The sequence below is a fragment of the Macaca nemestrina genome, chromosome 14 (assembly GCF_043159975.1).
Source record: "Macaca nemestrina isolate mMacNem1 chromosome 14, mMacNem.hap1, whole genome shotgun sequence".
Classification (NCBI taxonomy): Eukaryota; Metazoa; Chordata; class Mammalia; order Primates; family Cercopithecidae; genus Macaca; species Macaca nemestrina.
The window spans coordinates 7,595,484-7,620,602 of record NC_092138.1 but is presented as its reverse complement, the minus strand read 5'-3'; the positions used below and the strand labels follow the sequence as shown (position 1 = coordinate 7,620,602).

The 25,119-nt window shown below is 42.3% G+C and overlaps 1 protein-coding gene across 1 annotated transcript in view; it reads right to left on the bottom strand.

The window, feature by feature from the left end:
* Nucleotides 1-10,654: 10,654 nt before the first annotated feature.
* The window catches only part of LOC105498820 (uncharacterized), a 55,238-nt gene continuing 40,773 nt past the window's right edge, over nt 10,655-25,119 (bottom strand). Inside the window, exon 6 of the mRNA XM_071077411.1 lies at nt 10,655-24,716. Coding sequence (XP_070933512.1) covers nt 24,711-24,716 — 6 coding nt within the window. The 3' untranslated portion in view covers nt 10,655-24,710. The remainder of the gene's footprint in view (nt 24,717-25,119) is intronic.

Below are 25,119 nucleotides of genomic sequence, written 5' to 3'. Positions count from 1 at the left end.
AAAATGGATAGGTAAATGCAGTCTACCCTTTCATGTTTAACTAAAAGGGAGTCTTGTGCTTTACATCTTTACATCATCCAAAAGTCCTGTATTTGGAACTAAAAGAGAACACAGAACTCATAATGTAGAACTCCCTCAGAATGTTAAGCCCTAGAGAAAGTTAATGGCAAATTCAACTGGCAAAGTAGGGCATGCTTGACATCATTTGCTTCTTAGAGCCCAGCAGCATCCTCACTATATGGAATGACTTCTCCAGATCCTTAAGACATCTTTCCCTCAGCCACCAGCAAGCCTAAGAGGATACTGTTAAGAGCAAAGATGAATGATGACCAAACTCAATTCTAAGAATCCTTCCTTCCAGCAACAGTTTCCTCAGGAGAATATTAGAAAGCAAGCTTGGCATAAGAATGATACAGTGGGCCAGGCACGGTGGCTCACACCTGTAATCCCAGCACTTTGGGAGGCCGAGGGGGGCGGATCACCTGAGGTCGGGAGTCTGAGACCAGCCTGACCACCATGCAGAACCCGTCTCTACTAAAAACACAAAAATTAGCCGGGCATGGTGGTGCATGCCTGTAATTCCAGCTAGCTGGGAGGCTGAGGCAGGAGAATCACTTGAACTCAGGAGGCAGAGGTTGTGATGAGCCAAGATAGCGCCATTGCACTCCAGCCTGGGCAACAAGAGCAAAACTCCATCTCAAAAAAAGAAAGAAAAAAAAAAGAATGATACAGTGGACTTTGGGGACTCAGGGGGGAAGGTTGGGAGGGGGTGAGGGATAAAAGACTACACATTGGATTCAGTGTACACTGCTTGGGTGATGGGTGCACTAACATCTCAGAAATCACCACTGAAGAACTTATCCATGTAACCAAAAACCACCTGTTCTCCTAAAATTATTGAAACAAAATTTTTTTAAAAAAACAAAGTAAGCCTGGGATCCCTTTGATAAGCCTGTGGCTTGTCAGCCTCCTGCTGCAGAATCCATCTGATGCCACAGCCCCTTCAGACATGAAGCCACTGTGGGCTAGAGCTGCTATCAGAATGGCAGAGCCCAGGTATCCCTGAGAAAGGCAGAGGAAGCTTCTTTTTGCTGGGGATCTGAAGAATGCCTCCCCTGTTTGTCACTCTGACCTTGCTGGAACCACAGCCTGTTCAAATACCACCATTATCACAGTGGGTGGGCAGGGAGCCCACCTCACCCAGATGGCATCCTCATGCCAGGCATGTTATTCCTTTGAGAATAACAGACACTCAAGAGTTCCTGAATTGAATTACAATTGGTGTCTTCTTTAAGTAGGTACAAATGAGTGTAGTGTACCATCTGTTTTTTATTCCAACAGCTAAGGGTAAATGTGGGTAAATATGGTCTGTGAAAATGAAGTCCAAGGAGAAGTTATTGCCCTTGAATAATTAATTGCTTCATCTTCTTTCGCAAAAAAAATTGGTTTATTATCTCAGATGGAACTCCTTCAATTCTCATTACCCAATGCATAAGTGACATTTAAATAAATGTCTTCTGGCATCCTGTATTGCTTCTTTGTTCCTTAGAAGCTTCTCCTGCATGCAAGATTGAGAAACTTGTTGAGACCATGCTTTTGAAAGAGCACAACTTCACAGTAATAGTCATTCATCATTCCTTTGTTCTGTTATTACTTTTTAATGGCAGCCTGAACTTAGTTATTTCAGCAAAAATGATTGGCGAACTAAAGATTTCTTTCCCTATTGTTTGCCGTGTCAATCAAGTCTGAATTTTTCACAGCTAGATGAGAATAAAACCGCAGTAAACGAGGGCGGAGCATCAATTCTGTGTGGGCCCCTCTTGATGTATTCTTGATGCTCAGGATTTTGAAATACAGCTACTTTTGTAAGTTGTGGACTATGTGGCATTAAATCTCACATGGTATTAATTACCATCAATAGTTTAAAAATAATATAGAATGTTAGAATAAGCAGTATGTCTCCCTTGAAGTAAAGACCATGGAGTTTTAAAAATACAGAATTGTTGAAGCTCGGTAATTTCCGGGAAAAACATACAGAATTAACCTCAAAAAGAGGAAAAAAAATGCCATGTTTACAAACTGGTCTATTTTGGAAAAAAAAAAAAAAAAAAAAACAAAAGGAAAGAAATCTATATCTGATGGACAGTCCCATATGAGTAAAATAGGTGGCAATTGCCAAGGTGTGCAAACGTAAAACACTGAAAACCTCAGGGATGTCTTTCATCGCTTTTCTAAAAGGTCTTTGTCTTTGCTGCCCCGCAAGGCAATCTCTGTGGGCTGCCTTTCTGAACGCTGCTTTCTGCCAAATACTCTTCCCAAATGACTTGCATAAGCTTGACAGAGTGAGAATTGTATGTAAAACTGTCTGAGCTAGAAAGCTATGATTTAAGGCAAGTGGATGAGTGTCTTTCAAAGCCAGGGGCCACAGTGCACATCTGGCTCCAGGGCTGCTGCTGATTCCTGAGACCAGACCTTCCTGACTTCTCTACGTGATGCACACAGGGGATTTCAAAGCAGGGCCTGGGTTCCACAAACTGTCAGAAAGCAATAAAGGGAGAAAAAAATCACAACAAATCCTGAGAAAACTGTGCTCAAGGGAAAATGTGTAATCTTATATGCTTTCGTTACTTAAAAAAAAAGACAAAAAATAAAAGAACTCGGTACTTAGCTAAAGAATAGAGAAATGAACAATAAAGAGAAAAAAATAAAAGTAAGAAGGATTTCAAAAAGCTGAAATTGATAAACTTGAAATTAAAAAGCTATTTGAAAATTTAAAATAAATTCAAAACTTTGTTGTGTGTTTGTTTGTTTTTGTTTTTGAGACAGAGTTTTGCTCTTTCTTCCAGGCTGGAGTGAAGCGGTGCCATCTCGGTTCACTGCAACCTCCGCCTCCCAGGTTCAAGCGATTCTGCTGCCTCAGCCTCCCAAGTAGCTGGGATTACAGGCATCCACCACCATGCCTGGCTAATTTTTGTATTTTTAGTGGAGATGGGGTTTTGCCATGTTGGCCAGGCTGGCCTCCAACTCCTGACCTCAGGTGATCCACCCGCCTCAGCCTCCCAAAGTGCTGGGATTATAGGTGTGAGCCACCAGGACTGACCAAAACTTTGTTTTTGAAAATACCAACAAAATAGATAAACGTCCCCTGATACAACGAATGAAAAGAGGAAGGGATAAATATGACACAAGTTAAGACATGAAAAGAGAGACATTGTCATAAATACAGTTGTTGAAGAATTGTAAGAGAATGCCACATACAACTCGATGGCAGCACAACATACAACATCCTATCAAAATGTACACTGGAAGAAGAAAATACAATTTTCATAAAAGATTGGAAATGTAATTGAAGCATGCCATTTCCTAAAAAGACACTATAGATATATTGTTTCACAACTGAATTCTATCTAATGTTTAAACAACTGACTATTCCGGTGATATTTACCACATTCAAGACCATAAAAGAAAAGACATTGTAAAGTCCCTCAAGGTACTTGAGAAGCCATTATTATGTCGTTATAATAAATTTTAAAAGAAAACATGCCAATCTCGATTATGAATAAAGTTCAAAAATAGAATCTAGCAGTCTTTAAAAGTAATTCAAAATAACTACAAGAATAATCAATTGTATAAAGTTGGTTAGATAATACTAAACTGTTAGCATACTTCATTACAGAATCAAATTAAGACAGAAAAATCATGTCATTATGTTAATAGATGCTGTAAACCAAAAAGTACCTGAGACAGGTCTCAATCCATTAAGAAAGTTTATTTTGCCAAGGTTGAGGATGCATGCCCAGGAGGTAGATCTGTGTCTTTCTCCAAAGATGGTTTTGAGGACGTCAGTATTTTAAAGGGGAAAGGGTGGGTATTGGGGGGAAAGGAAGAAATTTTTAAAAGTTGGGGGTACATAAGAGACAAATGGTTGAATTCTTTTGAGTCTTTGATCAACTTTTCATGGAATACATAATTTACATGTGAGAGGTGGGTAGAGTAATAGTCACCTATGCCTTTGTCTGGCCCAGCGAATCTGCATTTCTATATCAGAGGAAGCAATCAGATACACATTTGTCTCAGGCAAGCAGAAGAATGAAAAGTTCAAGGCAGGGCAAGTGTGAAGTGTAGAAACATGATTATCCTGTCACAGATTAACATGCACCTTGTTAGACTCAAAAGCAGGACCAGAAACCAGTTTACTTGGAAGTTTCCACAAAACTTATACCTTTATGTATCTACCTGTTTATATATATAAAGTCAAAGTTAGTACTATGTATGTAAAAGGCATCGCTCTCTGACCCAGAAATGAGCCGAGCTAATATTTGGTGGACTTCTTTGTATTTAACTCCTATTATATACACAGTTCTGGTTCTTCCAATTGTACAATTACTAAAGCAATCTCCACAGGATTATAAGCCTTCTCATAAGTACCGTTTTTATGGTTCCATAGCACACAACTGCTCCTTGTGGATGACACATCACTGAGACAACTGCCTGTGAGTGCACATTTGGGAGTGTGATGGGTAAGTTTAGGTGTCAGTTTGACTGGGCTAAGGATTCCCACATCACAGGTAAACCATTATTTCTGGGTGTGCCTGTGACGGCATCTCTGGAAAGGACCAGCATTTCAGTCAGTGGACTCAGTGGAGCTAACCGCCTTTCCCAGTGCTGGTGGGCATCCTCCAATCAACTGGGTTCCTGAAGAGAACAAAAAGGCAGATTCTGTCCTGCTTAAGCCAGGACATCCACCTTCTGCCCTTGGACATCAGCTCTTCCAGTTCTGCAGCCTTCGGGCTCAGAATGGGACTTACGCTGTCAGCTTCCCTGCTTCTCAGGCTCTGGCCTTGCCAAGATGACCATGGTGGAGGATGTGATGGGAACCTTTGCAGGGCAGCAATGGGGACCCAAACTCAGTGACGGGAGGTCAGGGAGAAAAGAGGGGATGAGAAATCCTGGCAGCAAGTGGAGACACCAACACCACTTTGGAGAGGATTTGCTATGAGTGGAGCAAAGGTGTGGGGTGAGAGTCACGGGGAACAAAGTTATTGTTCTATGCATAGAGCTCGGGGAGGATTGCGGTCAGTGCATGTCTTCTCCTCCAGCCCTCCCAAGAAATCCTGCTGGATGCTTCCTTAACTTTTTTTTTTTCTTTCTTATTTGCCTGTGGCCTTTAGGACAGTCAGGTTTCCTCCAGCTGTGACAAACCAGGAAGTGGTGGACGGCAGTTGTTTCTGCTGCGCAGAACTGGTTCGGGGAGAGCCTGCAGTTCCTCCCTGTTGAGGAGGGGGCTCCTCCTACTAGGTTCACGCTATAACTATGACGGGGCCACAGGAATGAAAGGAAGGCCGCTAGAGGAACATTCGACAGGGACAGGAAGGCTCCTGCAGGGACACACACAGAGCAGGTGGGCCACCCTCTTGTGCTGTGGGGCCTCCCCACGTAAGGATGGAGAATAATTTTATTTGCAGGCCTTGAGAGAGGCCCATCCCCTCCACCGCCTCCGACTACCCAGCTGTCTCCTGACATCAGAAAGAAGAAAGCCCTTGCTTCCGTCCTGTAGACAGAAGGAGGATTTGGGGCTCTGGGCTCCCTGCAGGCAGCACCAGCACGCCCGCCCTGCTGTTGCATTGCTTCATAAAAAAGTGGGCATGTGGAAAATGGAGCAGGAACTGGCGCTTAGGCGGCAGTATTTTCCAGAATTCCCCAGAGCAGTCTTCCCACAACTCATTAATCTTTTGAATTTGCATTCATATTTGCTAAACAGCAATGAATCTGCAAAAGGTACCCAGAAAGGAGCCCTCTTTCAGAGCTGCTTTCTTCCCTGCTCTTGGCCGTGGTCACCTGCTCCACACCATGTACCCTTCTCCGCGGCCACACAGCATCAAGGCCCCAGAGGCTTGTGAATTTTCCCAGAGCGACACACTGCAACCCGAGGGTGAGGAGCCACAACCTCAAACCCTCCAATAGGATTTCCCCATATTCCACAACCCTGCACAGAACCTCACACAGTCACGAAGCCATCTGGCTGCTCCCACCCTAGTTCTCTCTCCTCCCCACCCCATGCGCTCCACCTGCCAACTTCCTCGTCTTCCTCTCACCTCTCTCATCCAGAGTGTCTCTGTGCTGCTTCTTGTAGCATGAAGAGCTCCCTTACGTCATATCCTGAGTTCTTTCCTTCTCAGGCTTAAAATAAACTCTACTCCCAGGCCTGCAAACTCAGCTTTCAAGATGTAAAGTTAGCTTTTACAGTTAGAACTCCCTCTCTGTTTTTCCAGGTAACCACCCATTCATTCCTTAGAGGGACGATCCTTCTGATTGCATAGATTGGAATCAAAAGCCTACAGTGTTTTAAAAATTAATTATTTGAAAAATACCTCAAAAATGTTTGTTTCCTCCATGGCACAAACAATAGGGTTCACCCTATACTACACGTTACAGGCCCTGCAGTCTAATAGTGTGTTAACCAATAGGTAGCTTTAGTTTTAATAATTTTTTCACACTGATCAACATTAACTGGAACACTGGAAAAAAAAACTGACCACGAAGTGAGGCCTTAACCACCAGGGACGGCCTTGTCACACCAGGTGAGACCACCAGGTGAGAGCCCTGTCACCCCAGGCGAGCGCGTTTGACCACCAGGGACAAGTCCTGTCACCCCAGGTGAGAGCCCATTGCACTAGGTGAGACTCCCTAATCTGCAAAAGATTTTGTGTCAGTGATGAAGTAATTAAACACCCTCGCCTGAGCGATGGTAACAGACTCCGTGGAGGTTGATCATCTCCTTTGAAACGAAGCTGTCCTACCATCTGCACCGTGCTTATAGAATTCAATTCCAAAGTATTTCACCACAGGGTGTCTTCTGTTTATTTTTACTGCCGTTTTATTTTTACTGCCATTTATTTCACTGCCATTTTATTTAATGGCTGCAATCTCCAAACATCCACTTAGGAAACACTGGTCCTCTCAGAAAGACATAGCTGACAGCCTGAAGAGTGGTTTGTCTGAAGCCCTAAAAGTGAGCCATCCAAATACGCATGTGTATGTTTCTGTAAAAATGGTGACTAGCTAAAATTGAAAAGTATTTAGAGCCCCAAAACCTGTGTATATGTGTATGATGGATGTCTGTATATACGTGTATGTGTATCATTATGTGTGTATATGTGTGTGCATGTGTATCATTATGTATGTATATGTGTATATCTCATTATATATGTATGTGTATAACCATGTATGCATATCGTTATGTACATATGCGTATGTATTAGATGTATACATGTCATTATGTACATATGATACCTGAACATATAATGTGCATATGTGCATAATTAAGTATGTATATGTGTATGTGTATGTGTATATCATTAGGTAGATACGTGTGTATATCATTATGTATATGTGTGTATGTATATCATGTATATATGTATACATATCATTATGTGTGTGTATCATTATGTATATATATGTGTGTATACACATATATAATGAATCCAGGAATTGCCTTTCTGATATAGATGCACTGAAAGTTTTATGCATGTTAAAGCAATTGGAAATTGAATCAGGACTTTTATCTGATTACCAATATAGGAAATGATTATTGCTCATTTATGTTTTCTCATGAGGTTCCTGTTTACAGGATACGATTCACTGGAAAATAATGCCAAGGGTTATAAAAGCAATTCACCGTGGAGTGTTGTTTTTTGTCTGTGCACAGAATGTGTAGCTCTTGCATACTGTTTTCAGGGTCAGAAGGAAACAGGAAGCCTTTAATGGAGAGCATTGATCACTCATCAGGGAAAGTCCTGCCGCACTGGGAGAAGGTGAGTCACTGCGCTGCCTTCAGCTGGCTGCATGACTACATATTTAAGGTGAGCATTAACTATATTGACACACTGGGCATAACTGTAAAATTATTTTTAGACCCCTTCCCAAAGTTAGCGGCCTTCCTTGGTAGACTTGGGTAGCTTGGGTTTTATTGCTGTACCCAGACAACAAAGTGGGAGATTGTCACAACACATCTCAGGCTTGTTGAAACGTGCAGGGACCCAGTGCTAGGACAAGATGAGACTTTGGGAATCTTGGGCAGGGATGCGAGTCATTGGGGTCAGAATGTAGCAGGTGGTAGATTGTTGCCTTGATGGCCCCCAGTGAATCTCATCTCCATACCTCTTTGCAAGGAGACTTGGCTGCTGCTTTCTTCAAGAGGGGGAGGCTCTGTCCACATCCTCTGAACTTGTGCTAGCCTTACCTGTTGCTATCAGCAATAGCATCTGATGGAAGGGGCTGGGTGCAGTGTCTGAGGCCAGGTACCAAGACCAGGAACAAGGTAAGGATGTCCACTCTCACACTGTTTTTCAACAGTTGTTAGTTCTGGAAGTTCTAGGCTGTGCACTAAGGACAGAAAAGGAAATAAAATACATAGAGATAAGAAAGGAAAAAATAAAACTTTCTTTACTTGTAGATGACATAATTTTCTATTTATAAAATCCAAGAACCTACCAAAAAATGACTAGAAATAGTAAGTAAAGTCAGTAAGGTCACATAAACACACAACAATCAATTGTATTTCCCTATACTAACAATGAACAGCGCCATTTATAATTGCTTTAAAGAACTAAACTAAACTAAACTAAATACTGTTGTAGGACTTTTTCCTTAGGGTCCTTGTCATACAACCAGGGAAGATTAGGCTTGCAGACACTTTGAAGGGTGAGAAAAATGGGATTTATTGGGCCAAAAGGAAACAGGGACTCTCAGGAAAGCGAGAGTCCTGCTAGCCAGTTTCCCACCTCAGACTGAATCTCAGGTACCACCCCGAACAGGAGAGGCCAGGCTCCTCCCCGCTGCAAAGGGCGCCGACTTCCCACAGCTGTACCCCATTCTTCCAGTCCGCGGGCCAGTCCAAGGTTCTTCAGAGACCCCTTTATACTTGGCTGTCTCAACACTAAAGTATAACTCTAGCAAAACTTGTATAGAACATAGAGCTTTTAAGCGAAAAACTATGCAACACTGAAGAAAGAAAAACAACACATAAATAAATAAAGAGGCATACTGTGTTCATGGATTGGAAAACTCAACATAGTAAAGATGTCATTTCTCCCCAAATTGATTCATAGGCTTAATGCAATTTCTATCAAAATCCCAACCGCATTCATTATAGAGACATGATTATTTTAAATTGTATGTGAAAAATACAAAGAAAAATAACTAAAACAATTTTGAAAATGAAGACTAACATGAGAGAATTATGAGTCGCTTTATGGCCACACTAATCAAGGCTATATAGATTTGGCAGAGAGATCAACACAGATAGATCAATGTGCTAGAATACCTAACCCACAAATAAAACCACGTAAATATGTCCAACTGATTTTTTACACCCAAGTGTGAAAATGACTAAGGCCAGGCCTGGTGGCTCATGCCTGTAATCCCAGCACTTTGGGAGGCCGAGGCAGGTGGATCACCTGAGTTCAGGAGTTTGAGCCTGGCCAACATGGTGAAACCATGTCTCTAAAAATAAAAATTAAAAAAAAAAATTAGCTGGGCATGGTGGCACATGCCTGTAATCCTAGCTACTCTGGAGGCTGAGGCAGGAGAATCGCTTAAACCCAGGAGGTGGAGGTTGTGGTGAGGGGAGATCGCACCATTGAACTCCAACCTGGGCGACAGAGTGAAACTCTGTCTGAAAAAAAAAAAAGAACTAAGTTTCATACGTAATGTAAAATTTAACTTAAAATGAATCTAAGACTTAAATTATAAAATGTAAAACTGTAAAATTATTCCAAAAAAAGTAGGAGAAAATCAGAAAATCTTTAAGATCTATTGCTGGGCAAGGAGTTCCTCAAGTTAAGACCAAAAGTATGATCCATAAAAAAAAAAATTGGTAAACTGGAGTTCGTCAAAATTAAAAACTTGTACTCTGCCATAGACCTCATTAGAGAGGATGAAAGGCAAGCTACAAGTAGGAAGAAATATTTAAAAGCCACATATTCAGCAAAAAGTTAGTATTTTGAATGTATAAAAACTCTCAAAACTCCATAGTTAAAAAATGCAAACATTACAACCAGAAAATGGGCAACTGATAAACAGACATTTTACTGAGGAGCATACACAGATTACAAATAAGCATGTTAAAAAATTAGCATAATCAGCCATTAAGGAAATTAAAACCACAATGAGATGTTACTACATACCCATCAGAATGGCTAAAATGAGATGTAGTGGCAACACCAAATGCTGTCAAAGATGTAGAGAAACTGGATCTTTCACACATTGCTGGTAGGAATGTAAAGCGGTCTAGACACATTGAAAACCAGTTTGGCATTTTCTTTTAAAACTAAGCATGCACAGGCCAGGCACGGTGGCTCAAGCCTGTCATCCCAGCACCTTGGGAGGCCGAAGTGGGTGGATTGTCTGAGCTCAGGAGTTTGAAACCAGCCTGGGCAACACGGTGAAATCCCCTCTCTACTAAAATACAAAAAATTGGTTTGGCATGGTGGCATGCACCTGCAATCCCAGCTATGTGGGAGGCTGAGGCAGGAGAATTCCTTGAACCCAGGAGGCAGAGGTTGCAGTAAACCGAGATCATGCCACTGCACTCCAGCCTGGGAGATAGAGTGAGACTCCACATCAAAAAAAAAAAAAAAAAAAAAACCTAAGCATGCACTACCATGTGATCGAGAAGCTTTACTCCTGGCCATCTATCTCAGAGAAGTAAAACTTATTTCCACACAAAAACCTGCATATGTATGTATGTTCATAGCAGTTTTATGTATAATAGTCCCAAATTGGAAAGGACCCGGATGTCCTCCAATAGGCGAATGATTTAAAAACTGTGAAATAGCCATACCATGGAATATTACTCAGCCATAAAAAGAACTGTTGATACACATAACAACCTCAATGAATCTCCAGAGAATTATGCTGAGTGAGAAAAACCAATCCCAAAATGTTACACACTGTGTGATTCCATTTACATGTCATCCTGGTAATGACAAAATTATAGAAATGGAGCACATAGTAGTGGTTGCTGGGTGTCAAAGACTGGGGACAGGAGGAAAGTGGGTGTGGCTATAAAAGGTTAACGTGGGCCAGGTGCAGTGGCTCACGCCTGTAATCCTCGCACACTGGGAGGCCAAGGCAGGCAGATCACCTGAGGTCAGAGGTTTGGGACCAGCCTGGCCAATGTGGCAAAACCCTGTCTCTACTAAAAATACCAAAAAGTAGCTGGGTATGGTGGCGGGTGCATTTAGCTTTCCTCCCAAGGTGATGTTTTTAACTTCATGTCTCCCAGGAGTGTGGGTAAAACCTTCGTCTTTATGTACCTTATGCAACAGGCAAATTAAGGCACTCTACCTCTGAAAAAAAGTGGCCATATCTTAATTCCTGGAACCTGAGAATACGTTATATTGCATGGTAAAGCAGAATTAGGTTTGCTCATCAATCTGCCTTAAAATAGAGAGATTATCCTGAAATATCCAGGGAAGTCCAGTGTCCTCAGAAAGGAAAGAGGTCAGCAGGAGGGTCAGCGTTAGAGTGATCGGATGTGATAAGGATGCAGCACCATTGCTGGCTTTGAGGATGAAGAACGGGCAATGAGTCAATAAAAGCAGGCAGCCTCTAGAAGCTGGGGAGAGCAGGAAAATGAATTCTCCCCTAGAGACTCCGGAGAGGAATGCGTCCCTGCCAGCATCTTAATTTTAATCATGTGAGACTCTTGTCAGACTTCTGGCCTACAAAACCATAAGATAATAAATTCATCCTCTTTTAAGTCACTAACCATTTGTTTATTGCAGCAGCAATAAACAAATAATTTTTGCAGCTGCAATAGGCAACTATTAGATGTCAGTACCTGGAGGTGGAGTGCTACTGTAACAAATTCCTAAAAAATGTAGAAATCATTTTGGAATTGGGAAAGAGGCAGGAAGAATTTTGAGGAATGTAATAGGAAAAGTTAGACGGCCTTGTACAGACCTATATAAATATAAACATTAATGACTCTGTTATGGATGACTCAGAAGGAAGTGAGGAGTAGGGTGGAGAAAATATACGTCATCTAGACGTATATCATCACCTACATCATCAGAAATAGATTGGTGGTAGAAATATGGATGTTAAGGGTGCTTCTGGGGATGGTGCACAAGGAAGTGAGGAATGTATTATTGGAAACCAGAGAAAAGGGGATTTTTGTGGTATGGTGACAGAAAGACCAGCTAAATTTTGTCCTATAATTATGCGGAAAGTGACACTTTAAGCAACAAACTTGCTTCCTTATCTGAGATGTTCAAAGTTTCGAAGACAAAGCCTGGTTACTTCTTGTTGCATAATGTAAAATATGAAAGAAAAGAAATAAATTGAGGGAAGAACTGTTTTAAAATGCAGGGAAGGGGAGCAGTCAGACCAGGTCATGACAATTGGTAAAATTTGCAACTTTTCAACATTTCGGATGATGCTAAAGTGAAGAAATTCTCTGTTAAAAAATAATGCTCTAGAGAAAAATTCAGGAATGTAGCCGCACAACCTTTTGCTACTATCAGAGAAAGATCAGGATGTCAGAATATTCAATCTCTGAGAAATTTAGGGTATGATTTATAGATTCCCCTTAGTTATCTCAGCAGATGCCAAAAATAGATATGGGATTACTTAGGAATGATCTGTGGAGGAGCCTGTGTTTAATGAAGTGAATCCTGGTGACACATACAAGAGGCCTACAAAGTTCCCGAGAATATAATGTCAGTAGAAATACAGCGATCATGAACCAAAAAAAAGTCAAAGAGAGCAGACTAAAAGAAGGCTGATGGACCTTCATGCTTCTCCAGACAGGAAATAGGGATCAGCTGCAAACTGCACAGCTGCAAGCATGTGCTACCTTTCGTGATTATAAAACAAAAAAACACCTCACAGAGGGAAGACCATCAAACTCAGAGAATGGAGCTGTGAGCTCAGGACAGAGCCAAGGACCACAGGTAATTAGTCAAAGGTCTTGAAGCCTATGGAGTTTGTCAGGTTGGATTTTGAAATTGCTTGGAAATAATAATTCATTTTATAATTCTCTCCCTTTTTAAGTGAGAATATCTTTATCTGCTATCCTATGCCTATGCCACCATTATGTTTTAGGAGCAGATAACTTTTTTCTTTAGTCCATGATTGTAGAGGAATTGTACCCCAGGATGGATTATAGGGTGATCCCCAAAATTGGGGTTTAGCTTGGGAGGCCACCTGGGTTTTTGGCTTCACACAGGAAGGAATTCAAGAACGAGCTGATAAAGTAAAAGAAAGTTTATTAAGAAAGTAAAGGAATAAAAGGGTGGTTACTCCTTAGGGATAGCAGCCCTGAAGGCTGCTGGTTCACTATTTTTATGGTTATTTTTTTAGTCACATGCTAAACAAGGGTCAGATTATTCTTGAGCTCTCAGGGAAGGGGGCGGGAAATTCCTGGAACTAAGGGTTCCTCCCCCTTTCAGACCACATAGAATAACTTCTGGACATTGTAGTTCCTTTGGTCAATTTCTCCCATTTGGAATGTGTGTATTTACCCAATGCCTGTACCCCCATTGTACCTACTGAATAACTAACTGACTTTTGATTTTATAGGATCACAGGCAGAAGGGACTTGTTTAGTCCCAGATGAGGCTATGGACTTGGACTTTTGGGTCAATGCTGAAATGAGTGAAGACTTTGGTAGACTCTTGGGAAGGCATAATTGTGTTTTGAAATGTGAGAAGGATGAGATCTGGGAGGGGCTGGGGCAGAACGATATGGCCTGGCTCTGTGTCCCCACTCAAATCTCATCTTGAACTGTAATCCAAATTGTAATCCCCAAGTGTTGGGGGAGGGACCTCGTGGGAGTTGATGAGATCATGAGGATGGTTACTCCATACTGTTCTCATGATAGTGAGTGAGTTTTCTTGAGATCTGATGGTGTTATAAAGGGCTTTTTGCCCCTTTGCTCTACACTTCTTCTTCCTGCTGGCATGTGAATAAGCAGCTTTTCTTCCCTTTTGCTTTCAGCCATGATTGTAAGTTTCCTGAGGCCTTCCCAGCCATGCCAAACTGTGAGACAATTAAATCTCTTTCTTTTATAAATTACCCAGTCTCAGGCAGTTCTTTAGAGCAGCGTGAGAATGGACTAATACATGTACATAATTAAAATGCTTTTTCCCCATTAATCTGCCTTATGTCAATGTATTAGGTTGCAATTACTTTTGCACATATCTTGAGTTATCTGGACATGAGCTCCCACAGCCTTGGGCATCTCCACCCCTGTCACTTTGCAGGGTGCAGCCCCCCTCCCAGCTGCTTTCATGGGCTGGTGTTGACTGCCTGAAGCTTTTCCAGGCACACAACGCAAGCTGTCAGTGGATCTACCACTCTGGGGTCTTGGGGACAGTGTCCATCTTCTCACAGCTCTACTAGGTAGTGCCCCAGTGGGGACTCTGTGTGGAGTCTCTGACTCCACATTTTCCTTCTACACTGCCCTAGCAGAGGTTCTCCATGAGGGCTCTGTCGCTGCAGCAAACTCCTGCCTGGACATCCAGGCATTTTCATACATCCTCTGAAATCTAGGTGGAGGTTCCCAAACTTGAATTCTTGACTTTTGTGTACCCACAGGCCCAACACCACACTAAGTCACCAAGGCTTGGGGCTTGCACCCTCTTATCAACAGCCTGAGCTGCATGTTGGCCCCTTTTAGCCATGGCTGAAGCTGAAGCAGCTGGGACACAGGACACCATGTTCCAAGGCTTCATAGAGAAAGGGGGCCCTGGGATGGGCCCACAATATCATTTTTCCCTCCTAGGTCTCCAGGCCTGTGATGGAAAGGGCTGCCATGAAGGTCTCTGACATGCCTTGGAGACATTTTCCCCATTGTCTCAGCAATTAACATTTTGTTCCTTGTTAGTTGTGCAAATTTCTCCAGCCAGCTTGAATTTCTCTCTAGAAAATAGTTTTTTTTGTTTTCTGTTGCATCATCAGGATGCAAATTTTCCAAAGTTTTATGCTCTGCTTCCTCTTGAACACTTTGCCACTTAGAAATTTCTTCCCCCAGATACCCTAAATCATGTCTCTCAAGTTCAAAGTTCCACAGATCTCTAGGGCAGGGGCAAAATGCCACCAGTCTCTTTGTTAAAGCATAGCAAGAGTTAATTTTATTCCATTTCCCAACAAGTTTCTCATCTCCATCTGAGATCACCTCAGTCTAAATGCCGTTGTCCATATCACTATCAGCATTTTGGTCAAAGATGTTCAACAAGTCACTAGGAAGTTTCAAACTTTCCCACATCTTTCTGTCTTCTCAGCCCTGCAAACTCTTCCACCTTCTGCCTGTTACCAAGTTCCAAAGTCACTTCCACATTTTGGAGTATCTTTATATCAGCACCCCACTCCTGGTGCTAATTTACTGTATTAGTTCATTCTCACGCTGCTATAAAGAACTGCCCAAGACTGGGTAATTTATAAAAGACATTTAATTGACTCACAGTTTCACATGGCTGGGAAAACCTCAGGAAACTTACAATCATGGTTAAGGCAAATGGGAAGAAGTGCACCTTCTTCACCTTCAGCAGGAAGGAGAAGTGCAGAGCAAAGGTGGGAAAAGCTTTTATAAAACCATAATCTCTCATGAGAATTCACTCACCATCATAAGAACAGCATGGAGGAAATGCCCCTGTGATCTAATCACCTCCACAAGATCCCTCTCCCAACATGTGGGGATTACAATTCAGATTACAATTCAAGATGAGATATGGGTGGGGACACAGAACCAAACCATATCTGTATATACACATGGGAGTTCCACCAAATATGGGACTCCATGGTTGATGTTTTTATAACATTCTGCACTACAAAAAGCGATAGGGGCTTAGGGTTTCTGGCAGGGGTGGGGGTGGTGTTAACACAAATCATGGAGGGTTATGGGAGGAATTGTATGGTGAGTCAAGGTTGTCTTGTTATGAAGATAAAAGCCTCTTAGGTAATAAAAGCAGCTGGCAGAAGAACATGTGATAGTCACTCTGGACATGGTGGTTCATCTTCCCTGGAGAGTTCATCTGTGGTTGATAAGATTCCCAGGGAGGGAATTCAAGACAATTGAGATCTGTCTTTAAGCAGACAAGGGGAACTCAGGGAAAGCCCTTGTCTGCATTTGTTCTTCCCCATGAGCCCTCAGTTTGAAGTAATCAACATATGAAAGTGGCATGTGTTAGGGGTGGTATTTCCTGAAGTGCTTCATTGCTAGGGTTCTTAAAGTGAAGGAGGGAGACAGAGATTTCAACGTCAGAGTGATGTGAGGTAAGGAGGGTTTGACTAGCCATTACTGGCTTTGAAGATTATAAACCAACAATAAAATTCTAAGGCTTTCATCAACTGAATGGACCCCTCATCTTGGCCAAGGGCACTCTAAAGTAAACCTGAAACACCTGGTTCAGGCCATGGTGTGGATGGGTGGTCACATGAGCCTCATTATACCCACCTCCCTTTGGAATTCAGGCACAGCTGATCAGCCTTAACATTAAAACAGAGACCTTAAGACTGGCAGAACAGATTATTTGCAGCAATAAGAACCTTTATGACAGATAGCAGGCCCTGAACAAAATCAAAGTATTTTACCCCAAAATATATTTCTTTGACATGTTTTGAAATAGCCCCGTAAAGCTGTCTCTTGTGGGAAAAATCTACATTCTGTAGAGAATCTCCTTCCCTTTCCAGGTCTTTTGCCTGATCCAAGAGAGAATTAACTGAGAGTCTGGCACAATTTTTAGTCCAATAGGAAACATTTACAATCTATTCTCTCTAAAGCCTGCTACCTGGAGGCTTCATCTGCATAATAAGAACCTTGGTCTCCACAACCCCTTATCTTAACCCAAATGCTCCCTTCTATTGATGCCAAGTCTTTACATAAACTCAACCAATTGCCAGTCAGAAAATCTTTGAATCCACATGGAAACCTCCTACTTCAAGTTTTCCCACCTTTCAGGTCCCAACCAATGTACATCTTACATGTATTGATGGATGTCTTATGATATGGTTTGGCTCTGTCCCCAACCAAATCTCATTTTGAATTTTAGCTCCCACAACTCCCATATGTCATGGGAGGGACCCAGTGGGAGGTAATTGAATCATGGAGGCAGGTCTTTCTCATGCTGTTCTCATCATAGTGAATAAGTCTCACAAGATCTGATGGTTTTATAAAGAGGAGTTCCCCTGCACAAGCTCTCTCTTCCTTGCCATCATTTAAGATGTGATTTAAGGCTCCTCCTTGCCTTTCATCATGATTGTAAAACTTCCCCCGTCATGTGGAACTGTGAGTCAATTAAATCTCTTTTCTTTATAAATTACCCAGTCTCAGGTGTGTCTTTATTAGAAGTGTGAGAACGGACTAATATATCATATGTCTCCCTAAAATGCATAAAACTAAGCTGTAGCCCTACCACCTTAGGTGCATGTTCTCAGGACCTCCTGGAGCTCAGGCATGCGCCATGGTCACTGCTATGTGGTTCAGAGTCTCTTCAAATATTTTACAGAGTTGCCTCTTTTTGTCAACAAGATGGAGGAAAGGCCCACAAACTAAGAAATGCAAGCAGCCTCTACCAGCTAGGGAAACTGAGGAAATGGTTCTCCCTTAAGGACTCCAGAGAGGAATACAGCCACCAACATCCTGATTTCAGCCTTGTGAGACTCACGTCACACTTCTGGTTTGCAGAACTATAAGATAATACATTTGTGTTGTTTTAAGCCACTAAGTTTAGGATAATTTGTTGCAGCAGCAATAGAAAATAAATATACCTATCTTTGCATAATGAAGAGGCTACCTCTTTGGCCTCTTCATTATGCAAAGAGGGGCATATTCCTTCATTATACAAAGATAGACATATCCCCAAAACACTGTCTACCACTACCTCACCATAGAAGCAGCTGGCTAAAAATTTAGACCAAAGATGGGCCCCTTTGTCTATATTTGCAAGTAAAGTGACCATTTTTACCAATGACCATAGCCTGTGGTGCAGACCTTTTTCCATATGTGCACAGACCTGTTGATGCTGGGAGTAGGTGCAGCCCCTTTATAATTCAAGCATCAGAAAAAGAAAAGAAAGGCTTTTGAGGTTTATCTTACTGCCAGACGCAAAACTGAATTTTGTTTCAAGAGATCCCAGGCTCCTGTGGGACTTGTTTCCACTGAGACAGCTGCTAAGCCTCTTAGGGAAGGTGATAGTTTACGTCCAAAAATTTCTTCATAAGAAATCTTCAACCAAACCAATCAGAGCTGCATATTCTTTACATTCTGCGTCTTTGTTATTCAGATCAATCCACTAGGCAGAAAGGAAGTATTTACTCAGCTACAATGTATGAAATTTGCATAGCAAAGAGATGGCAGCCTTGTTATTACCATAATAATATAGAATTATTCTGCAAATATACATGGAATTGTGAATGTAGTCATATTCTCAGTCTGAAAGGGTCATTTTATAAATCCAAATAATATGGAAACTAATCAGGTTTCTGAGGAAAACTGTGAAGTTGCTTTTTACAAGAAATGTAGTTTACCAGAGAAATTAAGGAATTTTTTCCCAAAAGTTTTGAATATAAAAAACATAATTAATGATGAGCTCCTACCTAGGTTAGAAGGCGAAATGTGAGAAATATTAGGAAAAAGTTTGTTGCAATGGGCATCTCTACAAGTTCACACTTTGTTTCCATAATTTATTGAAATACTTATGAGCTACTTGTAAATAAACTTAAGTAAAAAGAGATCAGCTGTAAAGCCTGGAAATTCTCAGTGTTACTGAGTTGGTCAGTGTTCTGCCTGGTCATTTAAGAAGATGACCTAGAGGGACAAAAAATTTGAGAAGGGAGATAGAGGACAGATATTTCAGGGAGAAATAATCAAAGGGATATAATTTCAGAGAGAAATAGGAGATAAAATATCAAATAATGAATCAGGGCAAAAGAGGAAGAAGTGGAATGGAAAAGAAAGAGAAGATGCGATGTGACGTAGGAAAGGAGGAAGAACGCAGCAGCCACCTTCACTTCCAACCTGAAGACCCACCAGGATGGTGACTCTGTCTCCCTGCGAGTTCTCCTGTCCAGCAAGGCTGCAAAGGACTCTCCCCTAAACCTTGTTCTGCCAGTCTCTCGTTGTCTTGTTGTTTCCTCTTTAGGGAAAGGTCCAGGCCTTCACATCTCCCAAAGCTAGTCCAGTTTTCAGGGAGAGAAGACCTCAGAGTGTGACAGAGCTGGGACCCTTCTTAGGGGCCTACCAGGTACCCTGCCTCTAAACCAAGCATGGAACTAAAGGAAAATCCTGATTTTCTTTGAGGGAAATCCCAGGCACCTAGCTAGCCCTGAAAAGTAAATGAGAAACTTCATAAGCAAGAAAGTAATTAGGAGCTAAAAATAATAGCCAAGGAAGTAGAGTCAGAAGATGTTTGGTTCCCTACAGAAACTAAAGATAACATCTTAACACATGTATTTTAGTTATTTTTTAGAAACCTAGACCCCCACCCAGTGTGTCTACTGGCACAGACCTCCCTTCTATTGTATCTCCCTTTTGTTGACCTCACATCTGGGAGAGCTGAGGAATGAACTCTGACTGCCATTCTTCATTCTAAATTTCTACCTGAGGGGCCTGGAGGAGGTGATACCCATGAGTCAGAGCTAACATTCATTTCTGCTGTTTCCAAATTTTTCGACAAAGTTTCACTTGCTTAATCAATCATAAATCAGAAAATTTTTGAATCCACCCATGACCTGTGGGCCTCCCACCCCATTGAAAATTTCCCAACTTTCTGGGTCAAACCAATGTATTGCCTCCACGTATTGATTTGTAACTTTGCCTATAAACTTTGGCCCCTCGCCTTTAAAAATATTTACATGTAAGGGAAATAGGGTCTTGATACAGTTTGAATTTTGTGTCCCCACCCAAATCTCATGTTGAATTGTAATTCCCAGTGTTGGAGGTGGGGCCTGGTGGGAGGTGATTGGAACATGGTGGTGGTTTTTCATTGTTCCACACCATCCCCCTAGTGCTGTCTCATGCTAGCCTTCTCACACGATCTGGTTGTTTTAAAGTGTATGGCACCTTCCCCCTCTCTCCTCCTCCTACTGCCAGCATATAAGATGCACTTGCTTCCCCTTTGCCTTCCGCCATGATTGTAAGCTTGCTGAGGCTTCCCAGAAGCAGAAGCCACTACGCTTTCTGTACAGCCTGCAGAACCATGAGCCAATTAAACTTCTTCTCTTTATAAATTACCCAGTCTCAGGTAGTTCTTTAGAGCAGTGAGAGAACAGACTAATGTAGGTCTCAAGTATGAACTGCCCAATTCTCCTCACTGGTGCCATGCAATAAATGCCTCACTTTGTCTCGCTGCAATCCAGATGTCAGTGTTTGGCTTTGCCATGCCGGGAAGACCCCAGTTTGATTAGATAACAAGAGCCAGCACTTCCCTGGCGTTTGAATAAATGTTGATGGGAAAGAGTGTTGTCCATGCTCAATACCGGTTTACTTCTGTGTGAAGAGGCTGGACTGCCCTAGGCTGCTCATTATTCCACAAGCACTTGCACACTTTTCAGGAAAACACAAAGAGTTCCCAGGTCTCGGGTTGTCAAACAAGGGCAATGTGATCGCAGTGGTCCAAAAAAACACCATCCGTCCCTTGGAACATTTGGATATTTTGTTTACTTTTATACATTCTCCAACCCCCAAATATCTCTCCTGGTAGGCAGTAAGCCCTGTAAGGGAGATTTGATCTCTCCCCTTTGGAAGCCTCGGTCCTGAAGCACCAGGACTTGATCTTCAACAGGCCTGGGGATGTGTCCCATACCCACTGATTACTTATATGACATTTATCAATGTATCTAAACCTTAATTTTCAGGTTTTTCAGCTATAACATGGAAATCATGGTATACTAATTGTCAGGGTGGTTGAGAAAATGAAATGAGAGAACGTGCATAAGCCACCCTAAACATAATAGCAGCATAACCCATAGACAGAACACCAGAATTATGGTACTGTTTTAGTTTCCTACAGTTGTTGTCAACCAGTGGTTTACAGCAACACCAGTTTTGTTATCTTAGAATTCTGGAGGTCAGAAGTCTGACAAAATTCTCACCAGCCTACAACAAGGTGATGACAGGCTGCATTCCCTCTGGAGCCTCTAGGGAAAAATGTTCTTTTCACTCTTCCAGCTGCTAGAGGCCATCCACATTCCTTGGGTTCTGGTCCCAAATTCCTCCAACCTCAGCTTCCATCATCATCTCTTCTCTGCCTCTGACTCTTCTGCCTGCCTCTTTTCCCTCATAAGGATCTTTGTGATGGCCTCGGGCCCATGCAGATAATCCAGGATCATCTTCCCATCTCAAAGTCCCTAACTTAATTACATCTGTAATCTGTAAAGGCCCTTTTACCACATGAGGTCACATATTCTCAGGTTCAGGGAATTGAGGTGGACATGGCTGAGGCCACTATTCTGTCTGCCACAGATACCAAAACAAAATTCAAATGCTATAAGACTTGATAAAATAAAAGATATGACCAGAATTGAGAGGGAACTGTAGAAACTAGAACCCCTCCTCCCACATGAGATATGAGATGTGAGGGGCCACTGAAGATATGTCAAAATGGACCAAACAAGGAATAGAGTCTTGGGATGATGTTTGGAGTTACAAGATTACCAATGGAGAGACAAAAATAACTCATATCAAAAAATGGAAAGGAGACAAGGGCAAGATAAATAGAGGCAAAACGGTGATCCAAACATCTTTATTAATGTGTAGTCAATGTATGAAAGCTAAGGAAACAAAGTGAAGAACTAAAGAAATGGAAAAACATATTTAAAGCTATGGAAATAACCATTGGCAAATTAAAATACTTTTTTGTGTATTATGACACAATATACAAGTCTCTCTCTTTCTCTTTCTCTCTCTCTTTGTTTGTTTGTACTTTTATTTTGCTGGAGTAAAATAAAAGAGGAGATCCAAAGATGATCTCCTCCCTTACATCCAAGGGGAGGAGATCATCTTTTGGATTCCTGCTGGCTAAAATTTTCTTTGTTTTGCTCTCAGAGAACCTCTCTAGGCAGCTGATGATGCCTTCCTGATCCAGGACAGGTGAGCCCCCACAATTAGGGCTTAGCCCAAGAAGTTTCTTGGCTTCACTAAGGAACGAACTCAAGAGTGAGCCTGTAGGCCGGGCGCGGTGGCTCAAGCCTGTAATCCCAGCACTTTGGGAGGCCGAGACGGGCGGATCACGAGGTCAGGAGATCAAGACCATCCTGGCTAACCCGGTGAAACCCCGTCTCTAGTAAAAAATACAAAAAAATAGCCGAGCGAGGTGGCGAGCGTCTGTAGTCCCAGCTACTCGGGAGGCTGAGGCAAGAGAATGACGTAAACCCGGGAGGCGGAGCTTGCAGTGAGCTGAGATCCGGCCACTGCACTCCAGCCTGGGCGACAGAGCGAGACTCCCTCTCAAAAAAAAAAAAAAAGAGTGAGCCTGTAGTAGAAAACAGCTTAATTGAGGCAGCAGTGTTACAGCTCCATGACTGCTCCTGCAAAGCAGGGTTACCCCATAGGTTGTGTTTGGAGAGTAGCAGTTCAGAGGCAGTTTTGCAGTCATAGCCATACCTGCTTTTAATCACATGCAAATTAAGGGGTGGGTTATTCATAAATTTCTTTGGGCAGTCACTTCCAGGTGTTGCCATTGCAATGGTAAACCACCATGGCACTGGTGAGCATGTTTGATGAAGAGGTGCTTTCAGTGGCTGTTCCAGCCACTGTTCCAGTCAGTCTTTCACCTGGTCTGGATGAAAGACCAGATGTCTTTCATCTGGTCCTGCCTCTTACCTCATTCCCTGCTCAGAGATTAGATACTTCTCCTTGCAGAAGGGTGAAGGCCCATTTTCTGTAATTGCTTTCTGCTGATTTTAGGGGCATAGGCCCTGCCTAGCATCAGAGGAGTAAAAATGTCTGGATACCTTATCTAGGGGGCCAAGAGGCAGGAAGTTTTCATTCTCTGGATCAGTAAACAGAATGTGTTTGAAGCCTTGTGCCAGCATTGTCTTTACCTGGAACTGTTATAATCTAGAAGACATAAAGTTTACTAAGAGGTTAAAGTAGCAAGGGCCAAAGATTAGTAATAACAAGACAGCTATCAGAAGTCCTAGGATTGATAAAAAACAAGGTGAGACTTGGGATGGCACTTTTAATAGTGGACCAGATATAGTTGGGTTCAGTGCCCCACTTATATCTATGTAATCAGGTAACGTGCTCATAGATCTTTTGAATGTGAACCTTGACATGCCCAGAGTTGTTAATATATGTGCAGTAAGTTTTACTAATAACTGCATAGATTTCACTTTGTTTAGCTAGTAAATAATCCAATACTAGTCTGTAATCGAGAACTACATTTGCCAAAGAGTCTAGGGACTCTTGAATTCCCTTTACTGCCTGACCTGCATTGGTGGCTAAGGATTCTAGGATTTCAGTCAAACTCTTTAGGGTTGGCTCATGGTAGGCAAAGCTGCCCCCCTGGATGCCACTAGTCCTACTGCTGCCCTGATTCCTGCCAGAATTAATCCTCTTGCTTGCTTCTTTCTGGTATTCCTGGGTCTTATGGGGTTATAGACTGTGACCCCTGAAGAGGCAAGGGTGGTCAACATACATTCACCTCTGCTTCAAGCTTTTGATATACAAGGGAAAGCTACTCCTAAAAGAACAGGTGGCTCCTTGGAGAGTCAGGCATGGTTATGGGGTGTGACTTCTTCCCATTCATGGTCACAAACAAAAATGAGCCCTGTTGGGGCTCAAATAGAGGCCCTGCAGGGTATGAGACCTATCCTTTGCTGCCAAACTGAGTCTATGGAACTATTCCTCCCCTGTTCCAGTGGAGGTGGTTGAGCAATCTTTGTTTTCCAGAAGTGGGCAGCACTCCCACCTTCCCAGCTTAGGCGGTTGTTCTTCCCCTGCATGTTCTGATCTGGGAGAAGGCACCATATATGGTCTCCTTGCTCACAAGTGGAATTCCATTGATCTTGGTGCAGCCTTGGGAACTTGGCAACTAGAGTTGGACCAGAGCTTCACAGGGGAACTTCTGCTTTTGGGTCATTAACACAACAGCAGGCACAAAAGATAGAATCATTAGTGTATTGGAGATATAGATACACAACTTCCCAGGTGCAGGTGGTAGTGGTTGGGGAGGTTCAGGTGGAATCCATTAGGTGGGGGAGAGTTCCTCATAGCAAGTAGGGGTCTGGGAACTTTGGGATCATATGGTTAGTTAGGAGGTCTGAGAATATGGCTGCAAGATTTTCCAGATAGGCCAGAAGGTGGAATTCTCTATCCTGGGGATGTTGATGGAAAATCCAGCAACCACGAAGATGATTCCCTGATGCCATAATTTTTGAAGTATTTACCATAGAGTTATGTTCCCACCCACACTACATCAGGATCATTGAGAGAGCCAACAGAATCAACAGCGACAGCATGGTGTCCGGTTGGGCCTTAGAGTGGCTTCTACACCCAACAACCGCAAAAGAGGTGCTTCCCAGGAAGAGGTGGTTGGCCAAAGCAATGGAAAAGAAGCATTACAGTTAGGAAAAAGAGAAAAATTAACGTGCCTATTCCCATCCACAGCATCACATTACCACTTCTGGCTGAGTGTTGATTCTTTTAATTAAGTAGTGGAGGTCTTTTAAAGGTTCACAGATGTAATCGTGGTGTCCTCATTTTATGCCTGCAATGCATAAGAAATAGGTTTAATCCTGGACAGGTGTACCCGACTAGTTATTCCCTGGAGTTTAACATTAGTAGGGTACTCAGCAACACTTGACAAGCACCCTTCCATTTTGGTTGTAATCCCTTGGGGGATTTTTCTTTTTAAGTTTTTAGTAAGACTAAGTCTTCTGGGAGGAGGCAATACTTTATTTCTATATTCTTAAAGAGTCTTGTGAACCTGGCCTAAATTGTAAAGGGGGCATAGTGAGGTGTCTCCAATCCCGTTTTGTGTCATGGACTGAATTCGCTTTTTTAAGAATTTTTTTGTGTATGTGGAAGGGGGATTTCCTTTGGCCAACAGAATCAAAAGACTCATAGTGGATTAAACATTCTAGGCCAGATGGGAATGGAGGTAGGCAGGT